Below are 24,942 nucleotides of genomic sequence, written 5' to 3' on the forward strand. Positions count from 1 at the left end.
GACAGCCCTACAACTATTACAGACTTTGATCTCACATGTGAATTATCGTGGTGTTCATCCGCATCTATGCCAATTGCCTAAATTAGGTTATTTTGGTGAAATCATTTTTGCCTGTGTATATGATGAAAACCGGACTCTTTTGATTTTACTTTAGAACTAGCTGTAGCGTCCCAGGACTGCCCTGAAGACAAAAGAAGACACAGTACTCGGGCAGAATATATATTCAGCACAGAGAAGGTGGCTGGGCTATTGGCATGGCCCGAAGGCCAGCCCACCCAGCGAGGTACAAGACGGCTAATTCAAAAGTACACAAGTGGTGCCTCACAAATGCCGAGGGATAAACCACCATTGCATCACATAGCATCTGACCCAATTAAAATAATCTCAGTTGCTTCTTATATTCATACCGATTTAGTGACTTAGGTACACTTATTCTTAAGGCGGGACTCGCAGGTCTTCTCTTCCCTGTTCCCAGTGCTCTTAGAACAACCAAGTGGACTTAATTTCGACATATTTATTAGAGGGAAATGGATCGGGAGAACAAATGCAATGTTTAGGGAGGGGAGGCAGCGCAATCACACTCCGGCAAGGGAGACGGAGACCCTGTCACCAGATCTGAATTACAACCTTCCCTCCTCCCTGAAAGGCACATATTCTCTAGTATCGGTAATTTAAACTTTTAAAACTAAAACAATGAACTACAGCCAGTGACAGTATGATAGTCGTGTAAACGGTTTATCTTGGTGCATTGCATCCCTCAGTAAATAATTGTTGTCTTCTAACAACAATACTTTAGTGAAATTCTCTTAAGGCTGAAGTTAAAGCCAAGTAAATTGTATTTCGCAGTAAAATTTAATTAATTTTTATGGTGGCAAAAACTTCTAAGATAACTAGTCTGCGAAATTCGATAAGGACGAAAGCCTATAGCAATGAGATTACATCGCTGTATCCGCTGATGTTGCCTGATGAAATGCCAACAGCATATGCGTTGGCTCGCAAAGGAATGCCATAATACCCATTGCCTCCCTACCTCTAAGCACACACTGGTCATTAAAAGCCCATCAAACTGTGGGCAATAGAGAAGCCGGCGGGGCAGGTAAAATCAGAGGGCTGTTGGAGTAAATAGTACACAGTAGCAGATAGTTTAGCTAAAGGTGGGTGGGAGAAGCATTTATTTTTTTGCTCAGACTCAGCACGTACTCAGATTCTGAGGCTATATCCACTCAGTCTGGCAAAGAAAGTCGTGCTTGACTGTAAAGCCCTACCACAATAAATCAACAGCTATACTGCAATATGCACAGAAGTGCTGTTGGCACAACTTTTGGCTAACATATCCCAGGGATCACTTGGTCAGAATATGTGAGTACCTCGTCTAACATGCTTTTGTGGGAATGGTTTCCTTTGTCGTTGGAGCCACTACAAATACGACTTTAACCGATCCACATTCGCTAGAATGGTACAGGCAAGCATCCAACTAACAGCGATTTTTGATTACTAGAATATTTGTGTAGGCATATAAATTCACACAGATTCAATACAAAAAGAAAGAAGGAACATCAGATGTTACTTCTGACATAGCAACGTATCAGACAGATGGAAGGGAAAACAAAGATTTAATCCAATCTTGGAACAATTGTTTGCGTGGTACACCAGACTCCATGCATGCACAAAGGTTTGGCTAGGCGGACGCTTTAATGCCGGTCAAACCTTATCCCAAGCTTCTGTAAACATCTCCCCATAAAAAAAAGGTCTCATTGAATGCATGAATCTGAATAGCGTTAAATATTTTTTGGATGACCATAATAGTTTATCGGTGTACATAGATTTGGTGCCAGAATTTATTTATGTACTACTTACTAAAGTATTAAGTAATGGCCATCGTTTTTACTCATTGTAACTAGGTCTCTCCTATCATGAGTTGCCTCAGTAATGCAAAAAGATTGTCAATAAGGTAGTTTTTAACTTCTGCAAAACTCAAAACAATAGTAAGTAAAACACCCTCGAAAGCCCTAACGCATCCATGTTTTTTGTGCCACAAAACCACCTGGCACCGGCAACGTAGGAAAGAGATGTACCGCGTGGCCCGAATGGCTGCTTTTGCCTACTCCCATTTTTATGCTTTGAAACACCGACTGTACTTGCATTGAGCCATCCGTCTCCCTCCTTTTCTGGTGGCTTACTGATTTTACGCGGTCGAATGAATTAAGTTAATGTTTTGAGGAATTATGGGTTTGTTAAGGTGGCGAAACAGGAGTTGTAGTAGGTTGAAAAGTATATTAAAAACAGTAGATAAAAATGATTATCTTGATCCTGGCCACCAGACGCGTCACATGAAGGCGTGATAATGCTCATTTTACTGGATTCGCCGTTGTGGGATTAACAACCTATCTTCAGTTCAAAAAGTCACGTTGTTACCTCAGTCTTGGCATACATTTGAGGATTTAACCTAGTTAAAGTAACCGGAGGGGCAAACATTGCACACACGACGCTGGTAACCGACTCATTCGCAATCCTGACCCAAAGTGGTTAAAGGCACTTTACTTAGTAAAGGCACGGTGTCAAGGTCCCTTGCCCAATTCATTTCCTCAATAATTTCTCTCTTCATCCTTCAGCAGGCAGCTTGGGTTCGTGCATGTGGCATTGGTAACAAGGAGGTTTGAGGATTTCTTTTTCTCTTACCATCCTGTTAAAAGCATAAAGAAAAAGTCCTTTTAATTTTCATACCGATGGAAGTCAATTTTCTGAATGCTAAACACAATTTTAAATATTTGTTCTCCTAGAAATTGCTTCTCTCCCACACAAAAGCCAATGACCAAAATCATTTTTGTGGGAAGCTCAGAAAAATAGAATGTAATGGGAGTTTAAACCCCCTCTCTCTCCCCTTGGCGCCACTCAGCCAACAGTAAGCACTGACGTCGGCCAGTGAGAGGAGATGGGTAGGAAGCCGCACAAAACAGAGGACTTTATTAACTCCTCAAGTTGAGCAATGCAGTAAGCTCGGCACAATCTCTGCTTTGGCGAAAGAGATTGCAACTCTATTTTCGTCCATTTTCTCCTTGCGTGTCTGTAGAAGGGATTTGCTTCTTATTTAGAATTATTTGTACCATTTCTGGACTTCCTGTGAAACAAGCCTAGCAGAAGCAATAAAAACTACTGTTTGAAATTCCGTGATTACACAATGCGACCAGCAATTGAAATGACATGGACACCTAAGTTGTTACCTCTAGGTGCGCATTAGAGCTACCCCGGGGGGGGTGAGCTATGAAACATTAATAAGTGATGAAGGAAATTCCTTTCACCACCGCTTCGTGTGCACAAAAAACAGAATTTTAGAATTATTCTGATTCTCATTTCGAATAAGTTGTTTTTGTATGTAGGGTAAATAAAGGTGGTTGGAATTCCGTGAACCGCCTGATGGCTCATGGTTCGCCAAATGGTGCCTTTGAATTAATTCGTACTGCCTTGCAAAAGTTCGAAGTTCCCTTTAATGGGTTGGCTAAATTTTAGACATGAAGTTATTTCTGAGTGATTTTCTGGATGTCTTTTCTCCTCTACTTTTAAGCAGAGAAGCTGTACATAATAACAGTGCGACTTCCCTACCTCAGGCAGGTGTCAAACATGTGGCGTGTGATCCTGATCAGTTTGGATTGAATAGTTGCGCCAAATCGTATCGCGTACAGTTTGGTTGAGTTGGAAAGAGTAAGAAACACTGAAGTAGGGCATTTTCTTCCCAAAAGCAATTGCCTATGTTTCGTTTATGAGTGGCTGTTGAAGCGATCGGTCCAATCGTGCAATCAATGGTGCCACTTTCAAATAGGAGAAGACCATCGTGACTGCTACGACCGTAGCCTTGAAGTCCTGGCAGGGGATGTGAGTAGATGCTAACAGGTAAAAGCCGAGATGAAGAAATGCACAGCTGAAATGTTACTTTCTCATTGTAGTAAATAATATCTTCTCCAATGAAAGACGGGTAAAACCCAGTGCAGATGGACAATCGGAGTGCCCTACTCTTGAAAATGAGTAAAAACACCAAGAAGTAGGCATGTTAAGCCATCCTACTTCATAGATTTGCTTCGTGCAAATGCTCAGCTTCACAATGGCACTTTAAATGCTGCTGTTTAAATTGCTGACACAATGACGTCTCTGCTTAATGGCAGATACACCTTGACAGAACAACATTGTCCCAAGTGCTACCCAATTCATCAACGACTCTCCATAACCATTGCACCATCACTATTTAGAATGGTCAAATACGTATTACAATTAAGCAGTGAATCAAAAAGATGAGATAGCCCTTTTTGCTACAAAGAATGCCCTTGATGCTTAAAAACACCATGTTAAAGCACGAAATATTTGAACTTTTACCCATTTTCGGCGCACCGAAAGTACTTTTGACATTTTGATTCTGACATTTAATTAATTCATCCACAATTCTAGTTTAAAAATCTCGCAGTATTTAGCGCTCACATTGCAACCATCTTGTCTTCCAAGGGTGAAAAGGAAGTAGTTGCAGCACAATTTGCCTTGGGGAGAAAGAGAATATTGTCAATTCCTCCCGGATTTGAAGAATGTTTCGATTAGGCAAAATTACAAGTGAAAATGTTGTTTTTGTATTCCACAATCTACATGAGGGACCGTTTCTTTTTTAGTGAAAAAGGTCAATCTTATTCTCAATTCTAGCATGCTGCCGTCTAAAAACACGCAAATTTGCACGCAAATCCGCGCATCTCTAGAGGGAGGGCGATTGTTCCCGACTCCGGAGGGGAAACACGGCTGCTGCAGAACAGCTGACCTTTGAACATGTGCACGGTTGGCTTGACAGACCATTACATAACAGATGGAAAACCAAGGTGTGGTGAAAAAACGGGGAGTTCCTTAAAATGTCAGTGTTATGTAACCTTGGCATTTCAAAAACTGGCATTACTCTGTTAAAATGTTAATGGTTTCAATAACCTAACGGTACTTTCTGATGGAGTACAACTTAAATTTAGCAGAACGGGAAGGAAGTTTTGAATATGAATAACAATTGTACGCCTGGCAACAATAAAGCTTAGTATTTCTAAAAAAACGACTTATGAATATTTTACTTACCTTTAACAAAGCAAATCCATTTGAAATCGTATTAAATTTTGAACATCAGATGCTAGTACCGTCTTCTATCGGGAATGAAGTTCCACCAACAACAATGGCGGAAGTCTGGCAGTGACCATTAATTTTTCGTTTCTATTAGGCACTCTTAATGCAACAAAAGCGAGGTACGTTGGCAATAGTCGTTGTAATCTTTAGACACAGGAAATGCGCCTAGTTGATGAGAGAGTTACCCTACGGCGCCCTGCCTTCAACGAGGGAAGATCATATTAGCAAATTCACTTTAAAATAAAAAATATTAGGACAAATGAGGAAAAAGGGAAGTGAATGATAACGGCAGTAATTATGTCGTAGGCGTCCTGGTAAAACACTTTGTTCCCGAACAAAGCATGTTCACTTCAGCAAAGGGTGGTATTGATGTGAGTGAAGTGGGACCTGGTCACTTGACAAGAGTGTTTGGCCGCTGGCCCTTGGGGGATAATGGACCACATGCCTTCCTTTTGTTTGCCAAGGTGACCAGTGAAGAACGGTGGGTTCGCCACACCGTGGTCGGATATAACCGGGCGAAGAATTTTCCCAAGCGTATTCTCTGTGGGCTCCGGCTTAAGATATCTATTGCCAACGCCTAAAACAATTAATCTGTCCATATAAAAAGTTATTTTCGTGCTCTATGTGATCTAGTTGAGGTAATATTTATGCGTCTCTTGAATTTTCTTTTTAAAATAAAAACAAAATGAGCATCGAAATTCTCCGGGTATATCAGTCCAAAAATAATGTCTCACAACGTCAAAGTAGTCACATTTTCCAAAGCACCTCCAAAAAGCCTAGCCAGATTCCATTATTTCCAGTGTTTCATGGATTTTTATGTGGAAACCCACAATAAAAATTATATTTGAAAGTAACAAATGCCTGGCGTAAAATAGACATGCAAGTATGATCTACTTTTATGCTGTCAAAATTGATTAAAGATACATTCCGATGGCTACCTCTCGACCTGGTTAATCAAAACTGGTAATGAAAAACTCCTCCGGATTTGACCGGAAACAGATAGGCATGCAGAACAGTGCACTTTCAACGCTCTTCCTCTTCGCTTAACGAAGTGCAATTCAAATCGAGGTTACCAGAAAGAATATTGCATTTTCGCCCTAAGGAATGCGTTAGAACAGTAGACACTAGCTGAAAGGAGTGGTGAGGGGAAAACCTTGCGATTCGATCATTACTGCTCTGGCTGCCGCGCCTCCAATTAATTGAGAGCGTCCCATTTGTTGTTAAAAGAAGGTGAAGATGTAAGGTCTAGACATTTTTTTTCAACTTCATTGCCACCAACTGGGAAGCGGTTTGAGAGCTTTGAAGCACGGGGATTCCAATTATACTTCGTCGACGAGAATAACTCTCAATGTTAGCTAGTTTCGCAGCATCAACAGCTCTTACGTCAATCCATGAAAGGGCCTGTAACTTAACATTTATAAACGAACTCAGTTAGTAGTTTCCAACTGCTATTTTCAAAAGGTAGACGAGTTCGTACCACGTATTTGATAGATACATTTGGACTCATGAAGGCTTGTGAGAAGTATGATATCACAGATTGGATCTGCGGCTAGAGTTTACGTCTTCGATGAGGCGAAATTCGGAACGGTGCAAAGCATGGCGATGTAATTAGAAAAAAATGGCACTATGCACACGGCAGCTGTGCATTCCATGTTGCAATGTAAACAGCATGGATAGCGTGAGTGGGGTTGAAGATGGGGAAAGTTCACACAAGTGGCATTAAATCACAGTCAGCCTGTGTGGACCGGTAGAGGGTGCGAGAGAAGTAATTTTTCATGCGGCGATGGCGGGCTAAATTCTTGTGGCGCTGCCCTCCATCCAACTTTTCCCCATTCCACATACACACAACCTCTCGCTCTCATCCCATCTCCTCTCGTGATGCACGCCACTCGTAACACGCCCCCAGTTGACCAATGGCAGCGCGGCCGCCAATTGGGAGAGTGATTTGTTCTGTCCCGCGCGTGGCTGTGTGTGAGAGGGCGGACGCACAAGCACATGCACACATACTCAGTGACCCACGGCGAGTGAGCGGAGATGTTTCTCGCACCGGACGGGGTGAAGCCGTTCGATCTGTCACTGGGCTGTGTCTTCGGTTCCGGCCTCCAACCCGGACAGTCGGACAATCTCCTATTGAATCGCCTCCTTTATCTGGCGGCCACTGGCTATGGACTGAGGGTGTGTGACCTCCCACGTTGAATAAAATATCTCCTTTAGGCTGACTTCAAAAATACTTATTAATCAATACATTATATGAGGATTTAAAATACTGCCTCATTCATCAGGTTTTTTATGGTCGTTGTCACAAATATCGTCAAAATGGCAGTGTTCAGCGTTCTACTATTAACTTTTCAACTATACAACTGATTTTTGAGTTTAAGGGGAGGAGAGAGAATGAATCGTAAAATTTAGCAACTTATTTTTATTCATATCGGAATGAGTTGCTTTACTCGCGAACGCCAACTTTTTGTGCACTAGAGGTCACCTTGTTTTTTGTCGTAGGCTCTGTTTACTCTCTACCGCCTTCGTTTAACCATAAAAGTACGGCACGGCCTTTTTGAGTAGTGGTAGATAGTAGTTTTATTTCACACAGCGCAATCAAGTGAACAAAAAGGTCAGTACCAAAGCTTCTTTAGCTTGGAATTTAACGAAATGTTTTTTTTTAAAAAAAAATCAGCAGAGCGCCTAATTGTGCGTTTTAGCACCACCTTTAATCTGACAAAATTTTGACTGAATTTGCTTGCTATTTTTCTCCGTAAATTTTACCGTATCCATGATGACAAGATGGAACTACATAAGCAATTTCATTGAGGACACATTGAAGTTGAGTCCATAAAGACATCCGAACACTTTATTATTATTCACATTTGACACTATAGTCACAGTATTGAGTTCACTCCACTGGGGTTTACTGGATTATCACCTCGTAATCTGACGGAAGATTTTATCATTCCATCAAATGCACGGCTTTTAACGCAGTCGGCGTTTGAGAGTAAATTAATTTACACTTTTCGCTGCAAATGGATGAAAAATCGCAGATCATATCAACTAGACTGTGGGGCTCACTCTACTTACCTAAGTTTTAGACCTCAGTTTTATTTGAGGTTTAAGACCGCTTTCGTTTTATCTCTACTAATGGCCAAACGGCGAACTATTTCGCGACTGTGCCGACAAAAAGTAAAATTAGAGTAGCCTCCATTCTCTTGCATTTCAGAAACGAAGTTTCAACACCACGAGTGAAACCCTTAGTGTCTCCTCCAAAAGGGTAAGTCGTGTGCTTACTTGCTTGCTTTTTCTTCCCCATTTACACAGAAATTCAAAGACCATTAATCTGATTGATGAAACTCGCTCTTCTTCCTCTCCTTTCCGAGTGAAACTGGCAAGCTATCTCGTCTCTCAATGCTAATCTGAGTGTTTTGACAGCTGGTGAAAAGGCGCCTTTTGGGTGCGTGTATGTGACCTTAACTGAGCATAGCCTTGAAGGTGGCCTGAGGCTATACTCCAGTCGAAGGAATGAATCACATCCTAGAGGAAGACGTCGAATCATCCGCTTTTGTGTCTACGCGTTAATAATGTTGGTAAACTGTTTCCATACGGCTGAACCGGCAAATGCCGCATATCAGCGTCTCGAATCGGTGCGATAGCTTTCATTTTCGAAAAAGGAAACAGTAAAATAGCGGTTCAAAATTGGACCTAATACATAATGTCTAAACCGTTAGAGCTGCTGTACTCTTAAAATGCCGAATGTGGAGGCGACTGAAATCACCAGCGATATTTACAAACTAATTTCACTTTGAGATTGACACCAACAGAGTGAGGCCTTAACCAGTCTCTATCTTGGACGAATCAGTAAGATAAGTCTTGTTTTCATAGCCCTGTGGTGATACCCATGAATAAAATAAAGTTGAGAATGTGTGTGTGGCCAGTTTAAGTGTCTTTAGGGATGGCAATAAGTCCTGTCAGTCTGAGAGTTTAAGACGCAGACGACACGGTGATTTTCCTCACCACTGTCTTCAGTCGGTAGTATCACCATTAATCCCTCTGCACCAGCTCCGCCCAGAAATTGTGATTCTGAATTCTGGATTGGCTGTACGGAAGAACACTTAAAATTGTTCATTTTTTTCAGACTTATTGGGAGAAATGTTGCTTCTTACCCTAAAATTCACTATTCAAAGGACTTGCCTGGAAAGCTAAATGTTAAATTAATAGCGTCCAACGAAATTACATGCCAGCCTTGCCATCGAAGGATTAACTAAATCCCAGTGGAGTCCATTCATTTTTGTTTTGACGATAGGAAAATTTGCCAGAATGTGGAAAAAAGCGTTTTCACAGCATGATTTGAGACCGATAAAATTTCACGAGAGCATCGACAAAGCGGAGGATTTGCTTCTACGAGTCCCGAGCTTAGTCTCCACTGTCAATGCCAATCTGACAGTAAAGCAAACTTTCTTACACGCTAAAAATGCTGATCAAATTATACACGAGTTTGGATGTGAATTCAGTTTAATAATTTGGCAACACTCATTCCACTTAGCCAAGAGTGGAAGGAATGCCCATGGCGTCCTACGTTCTTCCATCTCGAGTGCTGCATATTCGTGGACTGCCTGCGGATACGACAGAAATCGAGATCGTTAAATTAGCAATGCCGTTTGGACCGATCGCAAATTTCGTCCTCACAAAGAAAACAGGGCAGGTGAGGGTCCAGTTGTTGATATTTGTTTAAAAATAGCACGTTTTTCGTCTCAAATGGTGGCTTGAACGATAAATATGCGCGGGTTTGATACATTACATCTCAGTAATCCAGAAAACACGTGCCGTTCAGTCTTTTTAAGCCGTGCCATGTGATCTAGCTTTGAAGTCTGATTTATAAGCGTGGAAAAATATCTGGAATATTCGCACTTCGCTAGTGAAAAAAAAAAATAGACGAGATTGTGGCAAAATAAAATTTTCGACGAAATTATTTCAACATGCGGAATTATCTTGGGTTAATCGCAAAACACTTTGATAGTAACGTAGATGAAACGGCGAATGAGTGTCGGACACATAGCCTCACCTGCATGTTTCTAATTTCTGATTAAATAGTGGCCAGAAGGACAAGTTTCATTTCAAAGGGAAGAGGGCAATTTTTCTGTTGACGAGGTCTATCAACTAAAACTCCAAAATGGCTTAGAAATAAAAAAAAACTCATTTGTTAAGAGTGAATCATGTTTTGGTGTTGGTGCAGATACTTCAGAATGTTGGCGAGAGATTTGAAAGGTGGACACGAGGACACTAAAACTTATCCGAGCCGATGGACCGGGATTGACCATCACCTCCCGAGTGTGAGGAGATTCATAGCAAGGGATAGAGTGTGCTTCACTCTGAAAAAGACTCAGGGGTCGGTGGACTGCATTTGTAAGAGCAAGCAGTATCAAGGCTGCTTCTATCCAGGAGAAAGTTTAAAGGGAATGCCATTTGATCTAGCATTCTGCAAGTGAACAGGCAAGCGAACAGGTTTCCTGCGGCAACAGCATTCCTTCGAAAAGGTTTTCCATCATCTTCCACTAAGTGTAGGTTGTAGTAATTGAGTTACGGGTTGTAAAATCGCCGTAACTTTAAGTAATTTAATAACGCCTCTAAAGCAATCCCCAGAGGTGTTAGAAACGGCGGATTTGAGGTGCGGACGCTCCAACCTCCTGAATAGGCGCAAGGTGTCACCAAAAAATTACTTCAAGTCGCAAATCACCTTTGTGACTACTAACGTAAAAAAATAGATTTTTTTTTAAACTTGTTCATATGCTGACGAGAAGTATGCAAGGCGAATGTTTGGGCATAAATTTGGGGTTGGTATCAAATGATTTGAGCCTAATAACCATTACTTTCAGGTTTACATCGTGGACTTTATGCACGCGAGGCGTTACATAAATGGCTTTTTTTCAGAATTGTTTGTTCATTTACTCATTCCATTTGTAAATTGCTTTAATATGGTTTTTCGGACTACAACGTCAGAAGAAAGCGCCAAGCGACTAATCTAGAAATCGCCCTTTGTCTAAAAGGCGCCGCTTTATTTTATAATTTCGTCCTCTATTTTGATAACGAATTAAATAATTAAAACACTCCAAACGTGCACTTCTACAGCATTTCAACCTATATAACCCTTCAAATGATACATTTTTATGTAGAAAAGCAAAAAGTTTGGTGATCCCACATCTTTTGCCGTCATATCTGCGATACTTTTGTCATTGCTTGACACGCGATTGTCAGTTATGCTAAACGCAAGACGATCGAGCTTTCAGGAGTACTGAAAAGAGAGTAACCCAACCAACACCATTGGCATTTTTTAGGCCACTCACCTCGAATCACATCAGAATAGGGTTATAGAGGAGTAGAGAATGATTAATATTTTGAATATTTCAGTCTTCAGGACTTAGTAGCAATTTTTATAATTCAAAAAGTGTTGTACTACGATGGTTGCAACTGAAATAAGCCATCTTATGCGGGTGTGGTTGATTCAAGGATGACTGGATAACGGTGTTGCTTTAGGCCCTGATAGAAATGACCTCAGTTGAAGTAGCAGCAAAGATGTTGGAGTACTACCAATTCTACCCACCACTCTTTCGCGGAGGTGAGGAGTCAGCGATCCTACAGTTCTCGAAGTACCAGAGCCTCGAACTTACTGGTATCAGTCGATCTGTCTCCGAGGCCATTGCCATGGCGAACGAGCACTTCCTGCACTGTGTGGCGGAGAATCCGACGCGACCACGTGTTCTCCGCGTCTTCCTCGAACCCACGCCACACAACCAACTCAACTACATGGACTACTTCAAGGTGGGTTCAGTGTGACACAGCTAACGCTTAAACTCATGTAACAAACAATCCAACAGTTATCATGGACGTTCTCTCGGGACCGTAAAGCGAATCACATAGCGCCACTGCTTTTTGCCACGTTCGCCGCTGGCGTCTTGGTGAAAATTTGACTACCTCAGTCCAGACGCTTCAGTGTTCTGATGTAAGACTTCTGATTTGACAAAATGAACTGCCACACAAAATCTCAATGCGCGCAATTATTCCTAGACCCAATGGTCCTGTCACACACTCGATTAATCTGTTCGATTACCATTTGAAGCATTCAGGCGTCTCTGTCGCTTCTCCTCCTTATTAGAATGAGATACTCCTCAACTGCAAACGTCTCAGAATTCATCGTTCAAAATTTGATCACGATCTCTGATAACGGTCAGCTTTCTAGATGCAGGAAGGAACATCCTCGAAAAAATTCTAAAAGCGTTAACTTGTAACTTACTTTTCGTCTGACGTGACAAATTTTAATTTCAATAAGCACTAAATCATTTCTGTTACAAACAAGTTTTACAGTAGGGGCGGTTTAAAGTTCCCACCGAATGGCAGTTTCTTTCCTGTAGAATCTCTCATTCCCACTCCGTCGAACGTTTTTTACCCTGCTGAGTCTGCCCAAAAGTAGGTTTTGTGCGAGTGTTTTTAACTGTACACTGATTTTCCTTCACCACTGCGGTGAGAATGTATGGAAAACGAGAAAATCTCAAATCACGCACCTTTGGGATGGCATCAGGAGCGCTTATTCCGAGCTTATGAATCTCCTTCAAAATCGGTTTCTAGTGCAACCCTCTGAGACTTCCCTAAAAACGGAAAAAGGCGTGATGTTCTGGCAGAAGATGTATTGTCGAAGAAGAGGAGGGCTTGGGGACTCCTAGCATGGCCCGGGGACCAGGTCACCTGGCGGGGCACAATGGCAGAGTACCTCAGTGGCCAGTTGCCTAAACCGCCCTCCTTGGCCAATCTCCTGCATCAGCTATCACAACGTAGTCGCTACTGCAAGAAAAACATCATCCAGCCAACCAACCGTGCCAGTCATCGAATTTCAATGCATTTGAGATAATACTTGACCGCAATGCCAACAATTATTTCGGCGATTCCATTCGGTCTGGAAGTTTTTCTTGTATGGGAATTAAAGTTGGGGGATGATGGAATATGCTGGCCATCACGTGTCGTCATAGCTAGTCGCAAGAACGCTGGCCTAAGAGCAGTCATTTAATAAAGGATGGGGCTTATTACAGTTTCTTGAGAATAAGATTTTGTATCTGTTCTTCATTACCACGTTACTCTCACTTCAGTGCTACCTAGCCATATCTATCCTGAATCTATTCAGCTAGTAGAGAGGTGGAGGAGGTATTGCGTGTTAACTTCGTCGACTTCTTCACACAGGTACCGTAGATGTCTCTGTGCAGAACTTTCCAGATGGCTAGCGTCACTTCAGTCGCTAATAGCATTCCTGCAGAACACGGGATTGGTGTAGTTGGTGGAGAGATAAACGTCATTGTTAGACTTGTTAGGGGTCGTCACATATTCTCCCATCGGCAGCATGTACACTTTTTTCGTAACATTAAGGTTTATCACCCAGCAGTACAAATCAAGATGGCAATCTTTTATGATTGGGTTTGCTTTCCTCTACCGCCACCAGTGTAGCGGCCCAAGACTTCTTGGAAGACGAAAGAAGACATAACACCGGAGCAGAATATGTACTGTCGACGTACAGTAGGTCTTGGCGATCCCGGCATGGCCCAGAGGTCAGGCCACCCGGAGGAGGTAAAGTGGTGAAGCATCCCAATGTTCTGTTACCTAAACCGAGAGTTAAACAAACAAGTAAGGTATTGCACTGGCTTTTAAATGCCAAATCCTACTTTCCTTTGCATTGAACAATCCTTTATTGAATTCAACCACCTATTATTTGCCATGGCATTTGGAAGCACGGAATTCATTTCAATTTTGGGCCTGTTTATGTTCACCCAATCCCTGAGGTATCCAGTCTTATGCATGTTCGACTGTTTTACCGGGTTTACGCGGTATAGTATTGCAGACCCTCTCCCTGTTTTCTCCAACTTTACAAAACGGAAGAGGTTTCCTAAAAGAGCTGGCCCGGTTTTTTCGTTAATTCGATCAAAATAATGCCTATCAATTACTTCATGTGTGAAGCGATTGCGCTAACGGTGATAGGTACCTACTTTGGGTTTCAGTCAGGCTCAGCCAACTCTGATACTCCTCTTAGCGAATAATCCTCGGAGGGTAGAGTATTTCGGATGTCTGCAGATTCAAAAGTGGGATTAGCTTGACATGCTCTTCGGTCATAAGAGGGATACACCTTTAGTTAACGTTTCAAAACCGACTAGTCGACTAAAAGTAGGAAGCTCTCTTTACAGTGTGGAATAGTAAATAGCGTTTTTGTACCGTCGAAATGCACCCGAACGCTATTAGCTCTCTGCTAATTTTCCCAAACTTCGGTCGTATTGACGGTTTGGCGTTTCCTTTACCCCTATACAGCTCATTACTACGTAATGTCTGTGTCTCGAATAGCATTCCCTTGCGTACTCCATGAAGTTTTTGGTTATCTGGAAAGCAGTTCATCCGGATTGGGGAGGGATAAAGCGGTACCCGCTCTGCTACGCCTAAGACAATTTTGCAAACATCCACTCTCTCCGTGCCTATGCATAAATTATAACTCTGTGCACGCACACACTGAGAGTAACGGGGTAAATGCCGCCCTCTACTTTGAGGAGCTTTGAAGCGACAGACTCATAGAAGAGATGGAGAAACAGATGTTGCACGAAAATGGAAAGAGTGAGAGAGAAGCCGAGAAAGCAAATCCTGGCCCTATCTTACTTTTCTAGTAGTTAGAAGCGTATTTACCTCGCAGTAAATAGCTCCTTCTCGTACCGACAAAGTACATGAAACGATAATCTTAGCACCCTTAGCGGTTTAAGCCATCAGTCTCCCAATCGTGAAAAGTTACTTCCTCAGCAGTTGTTATCAGACTATCGCGCAATTTACACGCGGCTGTAGGCAGACCGCATGTAGAGCTATACTGGGGAGGCGGAAGTGCAGTCTCTTTAAATAGCCGGAAGCAATTGAAGCAATGCTGCTTTCGCAAGTGTTAAACATGAATGCGTAGGCATGTCGATTCGTGTGTTTGTGCGAGGGGATTATTACCCTAAGGTAAGGCATTTAACTCATGCTAATCTGCAAAAATGTGACAGCGTATGATATGCGATTAGGCTAACACTAAGCCACATCCGCAGTCAGTTAAGAGACTTCTGTAAAAGTCGATCATTGAAAGTGGTGACTTTTTGTGAAGACTTATATAGCCATGTGTATGCGTGTGGGAAGGGGATAAAAAGGTCTTGCCATGGAGAGAGTTCAGTCACGCAAAATCCTACTCACGCTGCTGCCACTACTCTTGAGAGAGGGTGGCAGCACGGTGGCTTACTCACCTCCTAGTAACACAAAAGACCGTTTTCCCCCTCCTCCTACTACTAGTACTACCATCTCTTTCTCTGATGCTGTTTCGCGAATACGTCGCATAAAACTACGAAAAGGGTTCGATGCTTCCTACGCGCGATTGTACATCATAAAATGCTCAAATGTTTACGTAGTCTCCTTCATCCATTTTGAAATGTTTCGAGTCCGAGGGAACCCGGTGATCGTCTACCGATAGTTTTAAGCAAAAAAATCCTGTGAAATAGATTCAGGGAGCTGGAGTGCTTTACCCAACTGTGCCTGTCCAACAACTAGTTAGTGAGCGTTCATTTCAAGGAGAGTGGAATGGGAACGCTCACGGGAATTATACAGCCCGTCTCCAAATGGGAGGGAGATGCCGAGAGGTCGAAGTCCGCTTCTCGAAAACATTTTAATGACAATTAAGTGATTGGTTAAAGAGACTCGGTTGTGGCCTACGTGAGCTCTGCAGTGGTAATAAACACTGATAAAAAACCAGTTATTTCCAACCCATTGATGCAATTTACTAAAACAAAAGGGCTTTTTTTGCATTTGCCATGCTGAAATACCTCCTTGCCAGAGAAAAAAAGCAGAAATAAGTTAAACTAGCCCCAACTCTGTTTTATTGAAAAACAAAATAAACTGTTTTCAAGCCGGGACGAGCGTGTGTAAAATCCACAGGCCTCACAAGAACAAGGGAACCATTTTTTTGCAATTATCTAGCAAATGGTTTCACTATAGTTTCAACTTTTTCCTTAAAATAAAAAGGCAGCATTGAAGCCGTATTTTTACTTCCAATTTGGGCCTATGGGACAGTCTTCGCATTCGAGGCAATGTTCCTCATCAAATACAAGAAATTGGAAGCATTTAATGGACTGCTACAATAGTTAACTTTTCATGTAAATTTTTAACTCACGGACCACTTTGAATAGGAAAACTACCGTGAAATTTGTTTTCGTTCACCATCACAAAGTTTAATCAAGTCAAGGTTCCCCAATGTTTCGTCTGTTTTCGGCTACTTCCGTAGATGTGGCCAATCGCTTTCACGTGATCTACACGCGCATTTCTTGCGTGCTTGAGTGTGGATGCAAAAGAACGGCGTGGCGAAGAATCGAAAGGATAAAATACATTTAAATGATGCATCTGAAGCTTTCCCTTACCTTGGGACTGGCGTCAGTCGTTTCAGGTGGCGATTTTAAAGGCTATTGTAGCCAGTGATGCAAAGAAAAGGAGGATAAGGTGGCAGATTTCGCCAGCCAGGTATGCTTTCATTAGCAGCTTGGCGTATTTGTCACGTCGCGATTGTAGCATGTAGCCTCAAGACTGAGGTGACGTGCAAGGGGTTGTTAGCACGCAAAGAGGGCGCTCTACTTGCAGCCAAGTAATTACCTAATTTGGTGTTGTTTAATGAGTAGTTTGCGTGTAACCCTCATTTAGGTCTGGTTTTGTCCTCTTTTTGCCCTTGCAGATCTTCTACCGCTATGGGGCAATTTTGCGAATAATCGTGTTTAAGATGTCCGGGCGCAGTCAGGCCTTCGTGGAGTTCCATTCGCCCATTTCTGCACACGCGGCCCTACTGGTGAGTCGGTAAAAAATAATTTCCTTTGATTAAAGTGCTTTAAATTTGGATGAACAAGATTTTTAATTTCGAGGCCACAAAGCATAATACAAACGTTCTAATTCCGTACCCTTTCTATATTGAATTAATCAGGTTTCTGGCCGTGAAGTAATAATCCACACACAGTATTTGTCCATGAACAAAACACAGTAGTCAGCACATGTGGATTGTCAGCTTCTAAAAGTTACCAGCAAAGGCGTCCATTCAGGTGGTCTTGAATGAACTCCATGCAAATGCCAAGCACGGTTCTTGGAAATCTTTTGGATACCGTTGTTAAGCTCTGACTGGCAGCGAGCCAGAAACCTCACCTTTTGGATACCCAAATAACCGAATTTTAGGTCCGTAAGATTGCTGATTTCTGTGGATAAATTATTTAATAGGCAAGATATAAGAACCCACCAACCCTATAATATTTGCAAACTTCCGTTATCATCCATTGTGCAGCCCACGTGCAACTTTTTGGATGAATTTAGGATAGTAATGCTACTGCTTATGTGAGTCACGAGTTTGATTCCCTGGTGAAATCTGTAATGACGGTGCAAAGAGGCAATCAGGAGCATTTCCAAGGAACTGCGGTGTTGATTATCCTAGGCATAAGAGGTTAGTCCAGCACGCTATGGCTAAAACATCGTGGCAGAGGGGATTTCCTGGGGGTAGACGGGTTTATGGGCTTCATTATCAGTAACAATTGCGAAATGTATACTAAAGAGACAGTTTCAAAGTCTATTAACAGTTCAGTATGCTGGCAATGCTTCCCGTGCTAGGCTAGGCCACTGAGACATGTCCGAAAGTGGAAGGTCACATTGTTCTCGCACTGCGCTAATGCATGTCCGTGAGGCATCAGTGATCAAGGTTGATAGCCACTTCAGAGTGAAGAGAAGTAAGGAAATTCAAAAGAAACCTCAATTATTACATTTGACCACGTGAAGGTATCACAAAACTGCAGGTCAAAACAAGGCTTTGCTAGCCCCGTAAACTTGAAGATGAGGAGAGATTGGTACCAAAGAAAGCCCATCAAAGCGCTCAATTTCCTGAGATTATTTGTGGCTAGAGCTTTGGAGAGTGAGAAAAAATGATTCAGATCAGGCTGATAGCCTATTTAATTTACGAGAAATCCGAGGAAAGGGGACTTTGAAGCACCAAAGTAAAAGTTTGAATCCATCAGCTTACCAAATGCCAACTTCTTTGGTGATAAAATTTAGTAAAATTGAAAAATTCAAGCGAAATAGGAGACGACTATGGCAAAAGCGTCAAAGGGAAGTATTGGTGGTAGTTAAATGCCTCAAAACATCATCAAGGGAACCTGTAGACAGGGGTCTTTCAAGGCAAGAGTAGAAAGAAAAGCGAACCATGAAATTTGTCCCGAATATCTTCTGATTTTAATTGCGGTACAATTCTGTCCTGAAAGAAACTTATTCGGAATGGTTCGGTAATTGCCACGACTCTTAGAACTCAGATTTGGCGCCGTCACGGCTGATGGACTAAGGAACTGCCAGTACATCTCTCCGGACTAGTTGATGCAATGCTTGCCTTACAGGCTCACAAAAATAGAATAGAATGATTTGTCTTTTAAGTCGCAATGGCTAAATCTTTATTCCATCAGGTCTCCTTGGAGCAAAGATGCAATACGGTGTAGGGTTTTGCTAGGAGATCAGCATAAAATAGGGCGACAAAGTGTTCAAAAGTCCGGTGCACATTGATTTGAATCAACAATCGAGCAACCACGATCGGTGAAAAAAAAATTACATTTAACAGCTTTAAGATGTTAGCAAAAGAGGATGACAGGAGCCTAAAAACATTTATGATGGTGCCGAAATGCCTGTGTAAGAAGCAATCCAAGAATCAAGGGGAAAGGAGGGATTCAGTCCTGCTCTTGTCAACAATGGATAAGATTCTTGTAAAGTGGCCGGATAAATTGGCTGAACCAACAGCAACCGAAAAAACTGATGTCTAAACTTACTTTATTCCCCATCTTCATGACACTCAGCATTTTAAAATCGACAGATCAGATGAGAACGCCTCGAAGTATCCAGTTTACGGACAAGTTGCTGTCTTATCCTCGGTTGCACCATTGAACTTCCGCTTCTCTTGGATCCTTAACCATTTAAGTTTTTAATGGATAGAATCACTAGTTCGACTGTTACAACAGCCGTCACGTCAAGGCTGAAAATTAAGGCACAGAATTAAGTGCCTTCGCTGGAGACGTGATAAATTTACACCATCAATTAGTCTATCATGGATTTGAGCCTGCAGTTGGTCACCGAATCTCCAACAAACTGTCTGGGTCTGCTTTTGATGTATGAAACTTCCGGCTTCTTGATTACCTTTTTTTTCACCAAATTTATGAATTGTACATGAATCAGTGAGTTTGCCTTTAAATTTTTATGCGAGAGAGGATTGGGAGAGCCTGGAGATGATAAATTCCTTAGCAGTGTAAGAGCATCTCTCCCAGTCTCTGTAATGGAGTGATCCGTTTGTACCTCTGGCACCAGGTCCCTACTAGCTAGACTCCATGATACTATTCAAGATCTCTTATAGACACACAAATGTTCCGAGCTTCATGTTAGCAGGAACACATTTTGAAGTTTCAAATTTTTCGCCGCTGATAACACGATAGGGCAAGAGCACTGGAAAAGGTCAGGCATCGTAACAGCTACCACATGCAGTCGGGGCCGAAACTTCCTAGTCAAGCGGTCTGTGAGACCATTAACATTAGGAAATACGCACGCGCCTACCCAAAATGTGGGATAAGTCAACCAGAATAAACAAATGTATGTTTATTCTTGGTGGTAGCAAATAAGCCCTGGGTAGTTAAACGGTTAGGCAGAAATAACCTAGAAAATGCGACCTTGTAACGGCTCTGGTTGACGCTGCTATGACAACACGACAGCGAATGCTCACATCCCAAGCATTAGAAGCATTTATTCGGCACCATTTTTGAGCTCTATTAATTAAGTTACAGTCACTTTTTAACCCTTATGGCAAGGTGCCAATGTGTCAAGCACGGTGAGAATGCCAACCACTTCATGCTGTTCTAACTAGTACCACGCAAACGCTCCAGCAATTGCGCATTATCCTCACTCATGTGTTAAATGCAACTATTTCCACCTGTTAGTGAAGAACAGATGTACAGGGAGTAGCTGGAGGGACCTTTTACTTTTTTAATCTTTCAAGAATACCCTTTCTAATAATTGATCCTGGTGAAGAGTTCTGTCGCCTTTAATACTCCCTATCTCTAATTAAAATCTCGTACTGTTGTAGTCCAAAGGTCAACGCTCGGAATAGTTGGCGCAGTGAACAAGTTTCACTGCCTCATATGTATTTAGAGTTCCATTGGAGTTGGACGCAAATGCAAGATCACAAGCATACACAGCTCTTTTGAGTTGTAGCTTTCGGTGGAGGGAAGATTGGAGCGGCATCACTTTTTAAGTTGAGTGCGATGTGCTCCAACTTGAAAAGGACTGGCGTCTTGTTGATGTGTCGAAGCGGCTTTTCCGTTTATTGAGGCCTTTCTTTTTTCACTGGAGTCTCTATGACGGTTCGGACTAAAAGTCTTCCTGATCAAATTTCAAAATGCATCAATTCTCACAAGGCTGCAATCTTTATGCATTTATTCTGCAAGAATGTAAAACCGAATTTCCTTCAGCATTCCTTTTTTGTTAGAGGAAGGCCGAGGAAGCCTATTCTATCCGTGACATTATTACAGTCTTTCATCTTTTCACATTACTGGCAAGCATTATTTATGTGCTCCCACTCTGCCACCATACGCGATTCCCTAATATTTGCGAGGATAAAAAGCCTGAAAAAAATAAGCTAGGGCAAATAAGAAAGTTTCTTTATTGTCCAGCAGTTTTAGTGATTTCATTCACGGAAGAATGCGTGGTAAATAGAAAACAACGTGAATTTCGTTGAGTATTTCGGTCGAGGGCATAAAGCAGCGAGCGTTGGAAAGGTGCAAACCCGAGAACAGAATGTCGACAGCGGCGGCAGCGGTGTACTTCTGGGCGAGAGCTCGGGCTAAGGCGTAGGGTCGAGATAAGATAGTGGCAGTGTGACTCACAGTTTTGTCTGAGTCTTATCACCACCTCCCATCTATCATAGCCCCACTTTTTCAGCCTAATAACTTGGCCCTTACTAATGCCAGTGAAGAGAGGACAGTAATTTTTCAGTTCAGTGCGTGCTGGAGCACGTGATTCAAGAGGCAGGCACTACCGGTGAAATGCATTAGAATGGATTTCCTGAAATGCCATTTCCTTTGCTACATCTTATTCATTGGATTGGAATGCAAAGGCACCCTAAACACCGCGATTAAAAAGACAAAGTAGCAGGCGTTTAATACTTTAAATAATTTTAAAATCTAATGTTTTGCAAAGCTGAATGCTCACTGATTCGCCGAGCCCCTGTTTCGGCCGTCTAATTCGGTACAGCCCCTTTAATTCGATGTGTCAATCGGTGTTTACCATTCCAAGCGGAGCGAGTGTTGCCGATTCAGTGACTTACCGCTTACAACGTGCGAAATGCATATAGTCGTATTCATTCTGCCTCTGCCACTTGGTCTGCTTTCCAGGGAGGAGCGCCCACCACCCGTGAATAGCCGCCCAAAGCGTCATGTCAACTTGACATGCGAAAACGTTTTGGATGCTAATTTAGGCAAAAAATAGTACAGAAGAGTTATAACCGTCTACCTAATTGCTACTGCAAGGACTGTTTTAGGTTACGAGTTTTAAACCGCTAAATGCATTCCAAGTTATAGTAGGACCTGCCTCACTACTCATTCATTCCTTAAAGACTCTTAGTTTAGAGCTACGTTGCGACCTTTTATTTTACTGGGTAACAATAGCTTTGCACCCTAGGGAGAAGTTTAACTGAGGTACAAAATAACCACGTTTGTTGCCAGGGTTTGGGAGGAAAATAGACAAAAAAGCGGCCAAAATATTCCTTTGCATTAATATCATGCTGTTTGCAACTACTACACTTGACCATTTTAACTTTACTCGAACTCCAAAAAGGTGCTATAATGCCCAAACTAGAAACATTCTCTACATCCACTTTACTGTTTTGAACTCCATCAATTTGTTTGCAACACGATCTGGTGCGGCCATTTGTCGGGCGCTGATAGCGATGGGTGGATCGTTGGAGTGTCACAAATGTTTGACGCTGAAGGCAAAAAAGTCTACTACCCCTGTTTTCGCCTCCCTGATGAATGGTATGAAATCTTATGCTTTTTCCATGCTTCAAAGTGTGTAAAATATAATTTAGTTAATGAGATGGTGCAGCGGCATTATCTCTAACTTTAATCCACCAGCTCTTTAGCCTGCGACTAAAACAAGCTGGTTTTTGAGTATTACAATTCGTAGGTAGTTATTTCCAAACAAATTACTCGATTTTTTAAGAAATCAAAGAACTATCGGCGCAAATGTTCCCAGAACACCTACAGAGAAGTCAAATGAAGAAGGTCAGCGATTATTTTTTTAAGGCGGGCTTTAAGGTTGAGGAGCGTTGGAGCTGATGTAGGTAGGAGCATTAGCGACTCAGAATTCAGCCCCAAGATAGAGGCCGTTCATTCAGAGCGCCAAAAGGGGGACGTCCAAGCCCATGTACTTAAAATGAGGCCAAATTGTAGTATAATAATGGGAGGAGGCTTTCAGTCTCCTTTATTTATGCTCATATAATTCATTTTTAAAAGTCAGTGTTCGGCGTGCATGTGCTGACTCCTCAGTTACTCCTGTGTTAGTTAATAAAGTTGATGCTTTTAGCTATCTGCTTCAGTAGACCTCTTTTCAGGAGGCAGAAATATATGCACGCGTTTTCAAAATCCGAGATTCTGTGTCCTTGGGAGTTCGCTAATTTCATTAACTTTCAATAGAGGTTGTTGAAAAGGTCGAGGGTTATTCCGACCTCCTGCTTGCCATGGGTGATAGCAACGACACTGAACATAATCTGGAAATGGTGTTTATGGCATTAGCACCTAGAGTCATTCCACACAAGGCGCTCCGACGTGGCGGAAGGTTTATTACTGGCGTGGTGGCGAAGGTGAGTGGAGTAGCGGGGACTAAAGTGCCTTCGCCGTTAAACAGACAATCCAAACAAATGCCATTCGGTTGAAACGACAGTCCCGAAACTATGTGTGCATATTTTTAAGTGGAGTGAAATGATGACGAAAACTTTGCTAAACAGGGTTGAGCCGTATCGTTGGCGGACTCATAATAGGCATATCACAGTTATACATTTTTTCCAAGTTCATATAAAATGAATGAATATATTTATCTGATCCCGCAGCTATTACATGTTAAAGAAAATAATACCCTCGGTAAAAGTAAATCATACTTTTGACCATACGCTGTGGTTTGTGCCAGACATCCCTCCACGTTTGGCTGCTAGGTATGAAACCACCACGGGAAGGCTTACTTACGCAGTAGTTGGTCAAGTTTCCTTCACCGACGTGAACACCTCAACGCAAATTACTTGAGCATTTTCACGACTTTCACTCGCACTAGTCTTCTGATTTATTCCTGGTACTTCCTCCAAAAAAACCACTTATCTATCCATTTCTGTTTCACCCACTTTAAGAGGGAATCTACCTATATGCCAGCTTACCAAAATGTTGTCTTAGGGCGGGAATATTAGCTCTGTCTGCGTAACGGATTATCTTGGGGTTGCCATTTATGAGGCGGCCGATTCATACAAGACGATGCGTCTGGTCGGAAGGTCAGCCTAGAGGAAAATTAACTGCATTATTTACCCAAGTAGGAAATAAAGATGATGCGTAAACACTATCGGAATATGGAGTTTGGAGTAGGGAAATTCTAGCGACGATTTGTATGTACTTGCATTATTTTGATTCCGGTTGGAAAGTGAGAGGGTAGGATCTTAATCAGATTGTGTGAAATACTAGTTGTCTCCAGAAAATCAACTTCAAAACATCTTGTGGGGAAAACGAGCGCGATAAATGAATTTGTTGATGGTGAAGAGTAAAAAAGTAGATTGAATTAGGAAGCGGAAGGCTGTTAGATCGAAGTTGGTCTCAGCAGCACAAGTGGTTAGGAAGAAAATTAGTTTATTAAAGGGAAATAAAGGTCGATCAAGCTAAGCGCTTAAAAGCAATTACTTCGAGCTCCTCAAATTTGACGTCTTAATTCAATACTGTAGGCAGAGGCATCATGTATCCTTTAGGGCAACATTTGATTTCTATCAAACCGTCCTTACTTCTTTGCTCGTGAACTTATTTTGCCCAAGGCGGTGAATGGACAAGTGCTTCCCCTGTACGCGGCAACCATGCGCATTGAGTTCTCGCGACAAACCTCCTTGGAGTTGCGTCAGGATGACAACACTAGTCGGGACTTCGTTGCACAGCCGCTATCATCCCAGGAGGAACAAGATCTTATCAAAGCCCTGACCCCACTGTAGTTTAGGCTGCCCCATCGAAGGACACAAGCACACCACATGCACTACATACGTACACTGATTTCTGTAAATATCGGTTTAATAAATATTGGGACTTGTTTACGGTAGTTTGGATGCTTCAGCAGAGCCATAAGAATACATGCTCCTGTTTATTAAAATGTGGGAATTATTGGGCACTGCCGGGTGACCGCAGGTGACGTTTTGAGATTAGCAAAATTCATTGGGATGTACAACTATTTTAACCTTTTATTAACGAGGTACAAGTCATTGAGAGGATGTGGTTCTCAATGCTTCGTTGCAATGAGTCATGCGTTTGACATTTGGTCTGCTTCCAATGGTAACCATTGTGCGGAGTGGAGCAGCAACTCGAGGCAATACGAGAGATGTCAGAATAGAAAACAATTTAAATATCATACCAAGGAGTAACAAAGGCCGGAAATATATGGATGGTCAAATTTATCAGGGAATGAATCGAATTCAATTATAAAAATAGAGCAAAAAAGGTA

At 42.1% G+C, this 24,942-nt stretch overlaps 1 protein-coding gene across 1 annotated transcript; it reads left to right on the forward strand. All coding sequences in view use genetic code 11, as the record gives it.

Moving 5' to 3' along the window:
* Positions 1 to 7,170: 7,170 nt before the first annotated feature.
* EGR_01120 (Polypyrimidine tract-binding protein) lies at positions 7,171 to 24,439 on the forward strand (the record flags this gene model as incomplete). Its single annotated transcript, XM_024490369.1, has 9 exons — positions 7,171 to 7,311; positions 8,348 to 8,398; positions 9,668 to 9,826; positions 11,656 to 11,940; positions 13,612 to 13,731; positions 16,883 to 16,993; positions 17,506 to 17,632; positions 22,899 to 23,065; positions 24,269 to 24,439. The coding sequence occupies 9 exons, from the start codon at positions 7,171 to 7,173 to the stop codon at positions 24,437 to 24,439; spliced, it is 1,332 nt and encodes a 443-aa protein (XP_024355188.1).
* Between the last annotated feature and the right edge of the window lie 503 nt (positions 24,440 to 24,942).

This window comes from Echinococcus granulosus, assembly GCF_000524195.1.
Source record: "Echinococcus granulosus chromosome Unknown EG_S00004, whole genome shotgun sequence".
Taxonomy (NCBI): domain Eukaryota; kingdom Metazoa; phylum Platyhelminthes; class Cestoda; order Cyclophyllidea; family Taeniidae; genus Echinococcus; species Echinococcus granulosus.